This window comes from Macrotis lagotis, chromosome 1, assembly GCF_037893015.1.
Source record: "Macrotis lagotis isolate mMagLag1 chromosome 1, bilby.v1.9.chrom.fasta, whole genome shotgun sequence".
In the NCBI taxonomy this organism is placed as follows: Eukaryota; Metazoa; Chordata; class Mammalia; order Peramelemorphia; family Peramelidae; genus Macrotis; species Macrotis lagotis.
In genome coordinates this window covers 864,608,850-864,622,019 of record NC_133658.1, presented here as the reverse complement: position 1 = coordinate 864,622,019, position 13,170 = coordinate 864,608,850, and the positions used below count along the sequence as shown (strand labels likewise).

The following is a 13,170-nucleotide window of genomic DNA, read 5'->3' as shown; positions in this document are numbered from 1 at the left end:
TAAACAGACAGGTATAGATGTGACCATTTAAGGAGGTCAGAGATGGAGCCCATGAGCTGAGCATTGTACGATATTAAGAGACAGCAGTGAGGAGGGTGTGCATGCCAAATATGGGGTTCTGTCAGTTAAGGAAACAAAGGCAGGAGATCAAATACTTTGTTCAGGAAGCCCTGAGAAGGTCAGTTTAAGTAATGTATGATCAGCCAGAGCTAGACTACAAAGGCCTTGAATACCATTCTTCTGGTCATGACCCATACTCAATTGGGCTGATCCTCAGAGAGCAAACCTGGGGACCTGTCATTGGGTGGGCCTGTGTTCGAGGCTCTAACAGCTTCATAGCACTTGGCAGAACTCAGATAGCCCTGGTAGGGTCAGGCTTACCTCCATGTCATGGCAAGGACAGGAGACTAGGATGAAGAAGAAGATAAAATGCTCATAGGCACAGCAGAGTAACGATGTTAATATTGCAGGCTCTGGCACCGATGGAGCTGAAGAGATTAAGAGGCATATCTTCTATTCTACCATAGACTGGAATGTGAGTCATCTTTCCCCCCACCTCAACTACTTTCCCTCTCCCCTCCCCATCGTGCACCCCTCCACCCCTGAATTCACCTTCCTTGGACTGCCCCAGGGAAATTTGAGGGTGGGAGATAGGACAGGAAAGAAGAAAGATTTCCATCCAGTAAAAACCTTGGGGGGTTCCAACAGCCTCCCCAAATGCCTTTCCCCTCTCCTCACCCTCCCACAATTGACAGCTTTAAAGTCATTTCCTCTTGGGCTTCCTCCTGTCTTCTTTATCTAAGAGTCTGGGAGCCTTGGTGGGGAGGTTCTGGGAAAGAACATATGATCATCACAAGTAATAACCCTTGGCTGGGCTTAGCACTTCCTCCCTCTCATGACGGGCCCTGGAATTTGTAGGGGGAAATTAGAACAAGAGATGAGGAGTGATCTCCATAGTCCTTGATATCTTGCCTTGCTTTGGGGCAGTGTGAAGATGGGCGAAGCAAATGGGGTAGAAGATGGCCCCAGAGAGCAAGGTGCAGCAGGAGGCTGGCCTCCATCATCCCTCCAGGTCATCCTGTTATAGGGGGTACCCTATTGGGTACCCATCGGACTTTGGACCACAGGATCATAGATTTTAAATTGGAAGGCACCTTAGTCTAGGTCCCCCATTTTACAAAAGAAGAGTGAAGCATAGAAGTAACTTGCCCATGATCCCCACATGTTAGAAGAGGCAGGAGCTGGGGTCAAACCCCTCTTCTTTCCACTCCCCTGCAGAGCCCTGTCTTTCTGGCCATTGGATAACACCTGCTCTGGGGTTAGGATTATTTGGGAGCAGCAATGTTGCCCAAGTCCCAGACCTTGAGCAGCGTCTCTGGCCTAATTACTTCCCTCTCCCCTGGGGGGGGGGGGTGGTGGTGCAGGCATCCCTTCCTCTATTTTGGGGCATGAGGGTATCCAAGACTACTTGTAAGACTGGAACTGTTTTTCCAGAAACTATTTCGGCGTGAGATCAAACCCCCCTTCAAGCCTGCAGTCGCCCAACCTGATGACACCTTCTACTTTGACACAGAGTTCACTTCTCGAACACCCAAGGGTAGGTAACATGATGTCATCAATCAGTAAGTAGGTATCAGGATCCCCTAAGATCCCACCCCTGCCCTCACCTCCAGTTCTGTGAATTGGAACCAGCATTAGGCAGTCTGATGACTTATTAAATGGAGCCTGGGGAAGGAGTGATCACTGTAGGGAAGGGCTAGGCAGGGCAGGCTTTCTGGGCCTGGTGTATTTAGGAGGATGAGGGACATGAATGGACCTGGGCCTGTCTACCTCATTCTGGCTCCCAGGTAACCACTGGGCTGTAGTCTGGGATGGGGAATATTTCTGATGAGCCTATGGCCTGCTTTTTCCTGAGCCCAGATTCATTTCTCTTTTAAGGGAAAATTTCCCCTTTTTGTGAGCTGAACCATCAACAGACACAAGCATTTCATTTTTTAAAAAAAAAGATAGTTGAGAAATTATGAACTATTATATAGAGCATGTTTTTAAAAAAACAGTAAATTTTACAGGGTAGTAATGGAGTTGTTCCTTTTGTGCCCCCTTCTGGACTTATTTCTTTTGTGCATTTAAAAAATATTTTGTTAATGTCCTATTTTTTTTAATAAAAATTTTTTATATGCAATTAAATACAAAGATAATTTTTTGACATTTTTTGATAAAATTTTTAGTTCCAAATCTTCTCCCTTCCTCACTTCCCTTCCTAAGACAATAAACAATTTGATATAGGTTTTATATGTATAATCAAGTAAGACATAGTTCCATATATAAGTCATATAATTTTTTTTTTTTAGTTTTTGTAAGGCAGTGGGGTTAAGTGGCTTGCCCAAGGCCACACAGCTAGGTCATTATTAAGTGTCTGAAGCCAGATTTGAACTCAGGTACTCCTGACTCCAGGGCCGGTGCTCTATCCATTGCACTACCTAGCCACCCCATTCTCATTTCTTTTTTCAAAAAAAAATCTTGGAATACTTTTTTAAAACAAAAATCAAAACACATTTTTAAATGTTTTGTTGCCCATTAAAAAAAACTCAAGGTCATTTCACAGTGACTCCTCTCCTCACCATCAGCCCAAATAAGAATCTTCCCTGTTTACAAAATATCAGTTAAGCAAAATAAACCAACACTTGGTCCATATCAGATCATGTCCCTCTCATTCCATACCTGTATTCCATCACCTGTCTCACCATCAGTGTTCTGACATCACAGTTCCCCAGGCTCATTTCTGCATTGTAGCTATTAACTTGCATTCTACTGGGAATTGTCCTTGAACCTCACAGTCCTTGAGACTTTGCAAGTACAAAGAGTTTTGAGATAGAATATTGTTATTGAACTGAATGTTGAAGGATATGGAGGATTCTCAAGAGCTAGAGATGAGTGAATATATTTCAGGAAATGAACTTCCCCCCCATTCTTTCACTTAAACATCACAATTACATTGTGCCAAATATCTCCATTTTCTAGTTAAGGAAACAGACTCAGAGACTTTAAGCAATTTGCCTAAGGTCACACAACTCATATATGGAAACCTGGCTCTTCTGTTATTCCATGTTACCTCTGTGGCTCTAGGGGACTGTGGTGTTAGGTCTCACAGGGGAGAAAGAGAAAAAAAACAGCTGGGCCATACTTAATCTATAGCTTTGGGTGTTCAGTGTTCCCTTCTTTCTCTCCCAGACTCCCCAGGCATTCCCCCCAGCGCTGGGGCTCATCAACTCTTTAGAGGCTTCAGTTTTGTGGCTACAGGTTTGATGGAGGAAGATGGCAAGGTCCGGGCCCCACAGGCCCCACTGCACTCAGTTGTCCAGGTATGAAATCTGAGGATAGTCTAAATGGGGAAGGTGCCTTGGATGGAAGCTTTCCATCTAGTTTCTGAAGACCTGGGCTGAATCAGAATAGTTGCCTGGGGCTCAGGGTAGTTTGGCCAGAGAAAGATCAAACCTCATTGCTATTGGCATACCTAGAACATAAGGGGCATTGGGGCTTCATAGGGTGATCACCATGAGTGGTCAGGCCTAGATAGCCTCAGAGCTGGAGGATACCGAAGAGATCAGAGAGCTGACCTTGGAGGCTGACCACCTCTGCCTCTATTGACTTTCCATCAATAGGCAAGTCAACCTTTCGGTGTTTTTAGCAGCCCTCAGAGTAGATTTCAACCAGTTTGGGTGAAAGGATCTGGGAGTGCCCCTTCCCATCAACATCACGGTGAACACTTTGAACAGAATTTGCTTAAATACTTCCACTGGTGGAGAACTCCCTCCCTCTACAGAGGCAGTCTGTCCCACATTTAGATCATCTTTGGTATTAGATCTTCCTTTATACTGAGGTAAAACCTGTCTCCTAATAATATTTGTTAATGTATGGGACTTTATGTCATTCAGAGTTGAATTATTTCTACCTAGCATCTCAGAGGCTTTCTCTAACCCTCTGAGTCAGACAGGGCAAGGATGATTATCTCCATCTGACAGATGAAGGAACTGAGATCACACAGTGGTAAAACCAGAGCCAAAACCAAGTCTCATGATTCCTGGTTCATTGGTCTTTCTATCCAACCTTTCGCTTAGATATCAGAGTCTTACTCCTAGATGAGAAGGTACCATGCTGAAGACAGTTCCTACCCCTTGGCATGTGCCCTGAAGGCTGGAACCCTGATGTACCCATTCAGCATTTGACTTAGCACTTTATTCTCTGTGGATGATTCCATATTTTTGAATGTGAAACCTTGGTGGCATCACTAACAGTTCTAGACTCCCCCATTTCCTGCCAAGATTTTGAAAGAGAACTACCTTAATGATGGAACTGGAAAGGGAAATGGGGAGGGGGCTACTCTGAAACTTCACCTCTTATTTCCTCCCCACTTGCCCTCCCTAGCAACTTCATGGGAAAAGCTTGGTTTTCAGTGATGGCTATATCGTGAAGGAGACCATCGGAGTTGGTTCTTATTCTGTGTGTAACCGCTGTATCCACAAGGCCACCAACATGGAGTATGCAGTCAAGGTGGGGATCTCCCTGTAGCACCCCTCAATCCCAATATCCTTGAAGATGGATATGACCAGTGACATTATAGTGGGGGGGGATGGTTAGTTAATTGTGGGATTAGCTCCTCCACTAAAAGCTCCAATTCCTGGCATATAGGTTCAGCACCCCAGGAGATACAGGAACCCTGTATCTTTGGTACTCCACATTGGCCTTCTCCTAGTGGCCTGGCTTCCATCCACATTTCCTCCCAATCTCCCCCTCTTCTCTCCCAGGTCATTGACAAGAGCAAAAGGGACCCCTCAGAGGAGATAGAGATTCTTCTGCGCTATGGCCAACATCCCAATATCATCACCCTGAAAGATGTGAGTAGGGGGAAATAGAAGCAAGGAGACTCATGGAGAACATGCCTCAGGGCAATGAAGTGTGGGTACTTGTGGGCAGGGACAGAGCCACAACAACACCTGAGTTTCCATACTATGGTTTGGTTAAGGGTTGCTCTTAAATCATGGCCTCCATTTTACAAATGAGGAAATTGAGCCTCTAAGAGGCTATGATGTATCTCTCTCCCAGTGTAAGTCAATACCTCTCTAATTTGAAAGTGGCCCAGAACACTGAGAGAGGGAGCATGTCTCAGAGGCAGATCTTGAATCCAGATCTTCCCAGTTTTGTGACCAGCTTTATCCATTTTGACATTTTTATTTGACATTATGATATATTTTATTATTCTTTTCATTTTTATTGGAACCTTAAAATTTATATTAATTTGTTTCCAAATCTATCTCTCTCTACCCCACCTCTGAGATCAATCCATATAATCAAGATTATAAAAGAAAAAGCAAACAGAATGGCAAAACCAACCAACCATGCTGACTTTGCCTAATGTTTTTTGCAATATTTCACAAACATAGCACCCTGTCTGCCACCGTAAGGAGGGCAGTACATTTCCTCAGCTTTTCTTGGGAATCAGAGGTGATCACAATAATTATGCAGTATTCAATTTGGTTTTTTTTATTCTTTCTATTGGTTCTGAATACTTCACTCTGCCTTGGTTCAAAGACTTTTTCCCAGGTTTGTCAGAATTTCTCATTCTTGCAGCATAGCAATATTCCATCTATCTCCAATGTTTCCAATTTTCTACCCAAGAAAGTTCAGCCTGAAATCATCATTTGACTTTTTCCCTTTCCAGCCAGGTTTCCCAAGACTCCCCTACATGTTTACCATTTTCTTAGTCTCTGGTTCTTGTCCTGCCCTTTCCCTTCTTTGTGCACTTGGAGCACACTCCTTTCTCATCTATTTGTTACTGGAATCCAGCTCATCCTTCAAGGCTCAGTTTGGTGCTTCCTACTCCACAAAGTTTCCCCTACTCCCCCCCCCACCTATGAAAGTAGTCTCTCCCCTTTGAATTTTTCTAAAGCCCTTTGTCTAGATTTCTCCTTTGCTCCTACCTTATAATCATACTTAATTGTGTGTTGACTGCATCACTTCTATTTGTCCCTGAGGCCAGGAACCATCTTGTCTTTAATGATCCCCAATGCAAAGCAATAGTAGGTGGGATCTTAGATCTAGAAGAATTCTCAGAGATTAACTAGTTCAGTCCATTCATTTTATAGGGAAAACTGAGGTCTAGGAAGCTTAAACAATTTGCCCAGATATCGGATTTGGAACCTGGATCTGCTGACTCCTGGGCTAGAGATCTCTCTACCATTTTATCTCCCAATTTGGAGAAGAATGAGCTACCTGGATGTCAACTTCTCTGTGCCTCGGTTTCCTCCTTTTCAAAAAAAGTTGGGTCGGACTAGATGGCTCCCAAGGTCCCTTCCAACTCCAAATCTGTGCTCTGGTGTTTCTAAAGATTCATGTGATTCAAATCTCAACTCTACTACTTCTTATCTGTGTGGTCTTTACTAAACATCCCCAGTTCTTAGCTTCTTCAGTGACCTCTGAGGACTGGCTTTAGTTCTGTAATCTGCTAGATGCTGGGGAGTTCCAGAGTTGGGTTTCTACACCCACACATAACACCTTCCTCTTCTGTCACCTCAGGTGTATGATGACGGCAAGCATGTGTACCTAGTGACGGAGCTGATGCGGGGTGGGGAGCTCCTGGACAAGATCCTTAGGCAGAAATTCTTCTCAGAACGTGAAGCAAGCTCTGTACTACATACGCTCTGCCGGACTATGGAGTACCTGCATTCCCAGGGGGTGAGTCATCTTCAAGGGCCAGTGAGGGAAGTGAGGATGGCAAAGAGGGGCCTTCTCACATCTTGGCCATGAGATATGGATGGTATGTGGAATCTGGTAGACCAGAGCCCAGTGTCTGCCTATGACATTTACTACTTGTATGTGACAATCTCTCTGGGCCTCAGTTTCTTCTTCTGTAAAATGTGGAGGTTGTACTCGGTGTCTTTTAAGGTACTTTCTTAGCACTAATCTTATGAATACGATATCCTCATTCCCTTTGCTACCCTATCAAAATCCTTTTCCTTCTTCAAGGCCAACTCAAGTCTCTTTCCTCTGAACTCTCAGAATGCTTCTAGTTTGTACTCCTCATTGGACTCATAGCAGGAAACATGGGCATTGCTCCCTAACTCCTTCGAGTTCTTGTAGGGTACAAAAAGGATTTCTATTTCATTATATCTTCACTAGCTTCCACTTGACCTTCTCATAACAGACTTTTTTTTAAAAGAAAGATTTTATTTATTTTAAGTTTTATAATTTTTCCCCTATTCTTGCTTCCCTCCCCCCACCCCCACAGAAGGCAGTCTGTTAGTCTTTACATTGTTTCCATGGTATACATTGATCTAAGTTGAATGTGATGAGAGAGAAATCATATCCTTAAGGAAGAAAAATAAAGTATAAGAGATAGCAAAATTACATAAGATTATGATTTATTTTTCTAAATGGATACAGATGGCATTCTCCATCAAAGATAGTCCAAAATTGTCCCTGATTGTTGCACTGATGGAATCAACAAGTCCATCAAGGCTGATCATCATCCCCATGTTACTGTTAGGGTGTCGTAACAGACTCTTAATAAATATTAGTAAAATAATTTTGTTGTTCACTTTCAGTCATGTCTTACTCTTCATGATCCCATTTGGAGTTTCCTAAGCAAAGACACAGAAATGATTTTCCATAATTTTGTTGTTTGCTTTCAGTCATGTCTTACTCTTCATGACCCCATTTGGAGTTTCCTTAGCAAAGACACTGAAATGATTTTCCATTTCCTTCTCCAGCTCATTTTACAAATGAGGAAATTTGAGGCAAACAGAGTTAAGTAACTGACCCAGGGTCACACAGCTAGTATCTGAGGCTAAAATTGAACTTAGGCAGATGAGTCTTTCTTCCTCCAGACCCAGCACTCTATGAACTATGGCACTACCTAGCTACCTTAGTAAGATGATAGTTCAGAAAGATCAGTCAACAAGGATGGGAATAAATGGTGGGGACTGAATTGGGCCATTACTGTGTTATCTTGGTCAGGTCATTTAATCTGTCTTTTCATTTCATTTCCATCACTGAGGGGAGTAGATTTCTTTAAGCTCTTTCCAGCTTTAGATTCTGTGGTTGGGAAGAATTTAAATATAATGGGAAGGAACAGGGTTGGGGAAGAAGGCCTTTAAAACTAGAGTGAGCCAAGGCCTAGAAACAGGAATGATCTTGGGGAAGTACCCAGGTTGAATAAGAGAGTAGTCAGAATTAAGGGTAGATCATCCAAGCGGGATCCTAATTATCATCTAGAAATTATTCAGACTTCATAGGTTTAAATAGACCATAGAGGCCACTTAGACCAACCTCCTTTTACAGATGAGAAAAATGAAGCTTAGGAAGTTAAGTACATGTCCAAGATTATATACAGCTAGGAAGAGCCAGAGCAGAATTTGATCTCAAGTCCTTCTGATTCCAAATGCAGCATGCTTTCCTCTTTCCCAAAAACCTCTGCTGGTGGTGGGACGTGATCAGAGGTTTCTGAGCAGGGGTGTGAGGTGATCTCAGCAGGGTATTAGATCCCTGAATCAAACTTTCTATACAGGGGACAGTTGGAGGCTCCCACCTGGCAGGGGAGGAACAATTGTCTACCTTAAGTGCTGGAGTAGGCAGGGGTGGATTTGAAGGGCCTGTGGGGTTGAGTCAAATAGTCACCAAGCAGCATGACCTCAGACCTCAAGATTCCCAGGTTGTTCCATGTAAAGGAGACTAGCAAAGAAAACACAAGGACTTAACCTTAAAGTATACTGGAGTCAGGAGGACCTGTGTTCAAATGTGGCCTCAGACACTTGATGCTTACTAGTTGTGTGACCTAGGGCAAGTCACTTAGCCTTACTGTCTTGCAAAAACAAAAAAAGAAACAAATCAAAAAAAAAAAAGCAAACCATAGAGACCAATCTGGTTAGTAGATGTTGGAACATCAGAATGGACCATGAAAGTACAGACTGAGTGAGCCCTTCTGGGGTCCTGTCAAACACAGCCATATCCAGCACCCATCTTTTGAAAGAAACCTACAAATGGGACTCATATATCAAACAAGAGAACTGAGATCCAGAAAAATCTCTGTAGATTGGAGATAATTTATTAGGAGTTAGAGCTAAATAAAGACCTTCAGAGATCTAGACAATCACCTCTCACCAGCCCATTTAACAAAAGAGTAAACTGAGGCCTGGAGAAAAAAAAGTAAAGCAGCTTTTCAGAGGTCATGGAGTCATTGAGGTCATTGGGCCAGAACTGGGTGAAGGAAATGGGAATGTTTAACTAAAGCAGAGAACACTTAGGTGTTCTGGATCTTCAGTATTTGAAAGACTGACTCATTGGAAAGGATTTGTTCTAAGTCAAGAAAGCAATGAAATATGAAGCTGGATGATCAGGCGGCCTTGAATTCCAAGCTAAGAAGTTTGTTTTGTGGGTAAAAGACTTGTCTTCTAGGGCAGCTAGGTGGCGCAGTGGATAAAGCACCGGCCCTGAAGTCAGGAGTACCTGGGTTCAAATCCAGTCTCAGACACTTAATAATTAACTAGCTGTGTGGCCTTAGGCAAGCCACTTAACCTCATTTGCCTTGCAAAAAAAAAAAAACCCTAAAAAAAAATACTTGTCTTCCTTCACAGAGGGCAGAATGAGGAGCAGTCGAGTAGAAAGTGCCAGATCTGAGACTTGGATGAGGTCACATTATTAATGTCTGTAGCTATCCCAAGGTGGCATGGACTGCCTTAGGAGTTAGTGATTTCTCCGCTCTAGAGGTAACTAGGTGGCTCAGTGGATAGAGCCCTGAATCTCGCCTCAGTTACTTACCAGTTATGTGAACCTCAGCATCACTTAACCTCTGACTGCCTCAGTTTTCTCAACTGAAACAAGTATACTAACTTTTATAAAGTGCTTTGTAGAATGCCTTACAGTACAGAGTAGGCACCATTCCTTCCCCCCACTTCCTTCCTCTCTTCTTTCCTTTCTCCTTTCCTCCCTCCCTTCTTTCCTTCATTCCATCCTTTTTTCTTCTTTCTATAATTACTTCTATATGTTCCTTCCTTCTTTTCTTCCTTCTTTCCCTTCCTTCTATTCCTCCTTTCCTTTTTCCTTTCCTTTTTCCTTCCCTCCCCTCCCCCTCCCCTTTCCTTCCCCCATCCCTTCCCTTTTTCCTTCCCTTTCCTTCCCTTCTCTATAAGCAGAGACTCCCTAACCACTTCTTGGGGATATTGCAAATATGGACATTTCTGTATTAAGAAGTAATTAGGCTAAGTAACCTCTGAGAGGGTATGATCCAAAGAGTCCCTATTACTTTTAGGCTCTTCTCTAAATTAGCCTCACTTTTTCCTACTCAGCTATTATGTTTCCTCCTTTTCAAGGGACACAAAAAGGTGGCCACATGGAAGGCCCTCCTAACTCTACAGATGCATCAGTTCATTGTTATTAAAGAAGTCTGCTGGGGGCTTCCTTTGATCCTGCCAGTAGGCAGTATAGTTTATAGAGTCATAGAATTGAGAAGTGAGAATTTAGACCTTAGAAACCTATCCTGTAAATGAATATTTGACCCAAAATCTGCCCAGGGTCAGACAATGTGTAGCAGAAACTAAGACTGAAAAAGTAGGTAGGACCCAGACTATGGAAAACTTTAAATGCCAGGCTATATCCTAGAGGCAGTAGGGAGCAATTGAAGATATTTGAGTCATCGAATAATGTGATCAGATCTGTTTTAGGAAAACCATTTGGCCAGGGGAAAAGATACACTGAAATTACTTTTTTAAAAAAATTAGATTTTATTTTTAATTTCTAATTTTCTCCATCCTTCCCCTCACCAACTGAGAAACTGGGAAAAATAAAACTCATTACAAATATGTAAATAGACATGTTAAACAAATTTCTGCATTAGCCATAACCCCTTCTCCCAAAATCAAAAACAAGAAAAAAGAAAAAATAGAAGAAAATATGTTTCAATATGTACTCTAGTTTCCTCATGAGTTCTTTGGAATTGTGGTTGGTCATTGGGTCATTGGGTTAATCAGAGTTACAGTCTTTCACAGTTGGTTATCTTTGTATTATTGCTGTTATTATGTAAACTCTTCTCCTGGTTCAACTCACTTTACTTTGTATCAGTTTATATGAGTTTTCTTTCCAAGTTTTCTGAAACTATCCCCTTTATCATCTCTTAGAGCACAATAGTATTTCACCATAGCTTGTCCGACATTCCCCAGATGATAGGCTTTCCCTCAGTTTTCAGTTCTTTGCTACCACAAAAACAGTTGCTGGGGTTTTTTTTTTGAACATAGGAATTTTGTCCATATGAACCCTTTTCCTTTTCCTTTGATCTTTTTTGGGGATAGAGCCAATGGCCATATCATGGATCAAAATATATAGATAGAGATAGAGATAGAGATAGAGATAGAGATAGAGATAGAGATACACACACAATTTAATAGCTTTGGGATCCATCTCTCTGGTTCCCTCTCCTATTTAGCTTTTCTATTAACAGATATTTACTTGGCGCCTGGCTGGTTTGATAGGTTCTGGAAAGGGGAGACACAGGTGTAAGACATAGTCCTTGCCCTCAATGAACTTACAGGTGCCAGAAATGAGGACTGTGAATTGCTAAATTGTGGGATGCAGAGTGTGGGATGCATGGCCTCAAGCACACCCTTACTTTTCCCTTTCCCTGACCCTGCTCATGGCCCTGTGAGGCCTTCCAGACCAAAGGGACTATTGAACCCTGATCTATCTTCCAGTTTTCTTTTTAACATTGTCTAAATTCCAAGAGCCCTTTTAAAGAAAACTTCTCTGTGACTGCCTCCTCTCCCTTCTTCCCACCCTTCACCTTGCAGATTCCAAGCATGGCCTGGACACTTAGGAACTCCTTAATAGTTTGCTGACTAACCAGTCAAACAACAAGCATTTATTAAGCACCTACTGTATTCTATATAACACTATAATAACAACAAACACTAACATTTATATTGTTAGGTGTATAAAGCGCATTATTTTATCTTGGGAAATAGGTTCTGTTATTATCCCCATTTTATAAATGGCCGAACCAAAACAGACAGAAGTTAAATGATTTAATTTAGAGTCACACAGCTTGTAAGTGTCTGCAGCTGTGAAGTCTTCCCGACTCCAGATCCTGTGCCACCTAGCTGAGAGAAAAGTGGAAACAGTGCCTTCTAAAAGACCAAGGAGGAGTCTTTGTCCATCTCCTGTTACCAGTGGCTGCCCCTGTGCCCCTGCCTCCTTCTCCTGCCTTCCAGAGGCTGACCCCAGAAGAGTCAACTCCCTGATTTCCTCCCTCCTTCCCCTGTTGCTGATCCTGAAACATTTGTTCCAACCTCTACCTCCCAGATACTGTTCTCTCCCCACCATGTTGTTGAGCCTATCTTCCTCCCTGTAAGGAGGAGGAATAGCTGTTCGTAATAGCAATTGTAAATCAAATAAATCCAATCAAATCAATCATGCCGAATATTAGTCCAGAAGGTTTTTAGCCTCAGACAAATCCTGCCAGGTTCATGAGTTGTAAGGCAGGATCTCTGGAAGGTTTTCTCCCTCTATCCCCTGGCATCTGCTTTGATAGGTCCTTTGTTCAGAGAGACCTGAGGAATGCTGAGGAGGTTTGGAGAGATTTATACCGACAGCAGGAGACTTCAGAGTCAAGTCCACATATATTTCAATCTGCCTAGCCCCAGTTTACTTATCAGTCTTCCAAGTTCCTGGTCCACTTCTCATACTGTCCACTTGATGTCTACCATTACCCTGCAGGGAAGCAAGCTCCTGTCCTGTCTGTCTCCCATCCTCAAGTAATGCCAAAGCAAGGTCTGACTGGTTGATCTGCCCCCTATCCTGGACAGTTTTAGGGTCATAGAAAAAAGCCAGCCTCATGCCAAATCTAAGATAACTGAAGTATCTAAGATATCTAAGTATCATAAACTATAAACAAGGTCTGCAACTGCTTCCATGCTCAAATAACCACTAAACATCTGTTCAACTATGACTAAGGGAAATTCATATTACAATTCTGGTCAAATGGCTCCTTCTCAGCTTCAAAGTTCATGATGCATTCTCAGCTCCACTCCCACTGTACTCCTAAAACCTCTGACTCTGAGGATCTTCCTTTAGCCTCTGACCCCAGGATGGATTTATCTGCACCTCTTCATTAACTCACCTACACTG

At 42.7% G+C, this 13,170-nt stretch overlaps 1 protein-coding gene across 3 annotated transcripts in view; it reads left to right on the top strand.

Annotated features, from left to right (window-relative positions):
- Window positions 1-13,170, top strand: part of RPS6KA1 (ribosomal protein S6 kinase A1) — a 70,683-nt gene that overhangs the window by 43,673 nt on the left and 13,840 nt on the right. For all 3 annotated transcript variants that reach the window (XM_074218014.1, XM_074218012.1, XM_074218013.1), the window contains 6 exons: window positions 471-535; window positions 1,495-1,597; window positions 3,232-3,362; window positions 4,426-4,551; window positions 4,806-4,895; window positions 6,574-6,732. In XM_074218014.1, coding sequence (XP_074074115.1) covers window positions 471-535; window positions 1,495-1,597; window positions 3,232-3,362; window positions 4,426-4,551; window positions 4,806-4,895; window positions 6,574-6,732 — 674 coding nt within the window. The remainder of the gene's footprint in view (window positions 1-470; window positions 536-1,494; window positions 1,598-3,231; window positions 3,363-4,425; window positions 4,552-4,805; window positions 4,896-6,573; window positions 6,733-13,170) is intronic.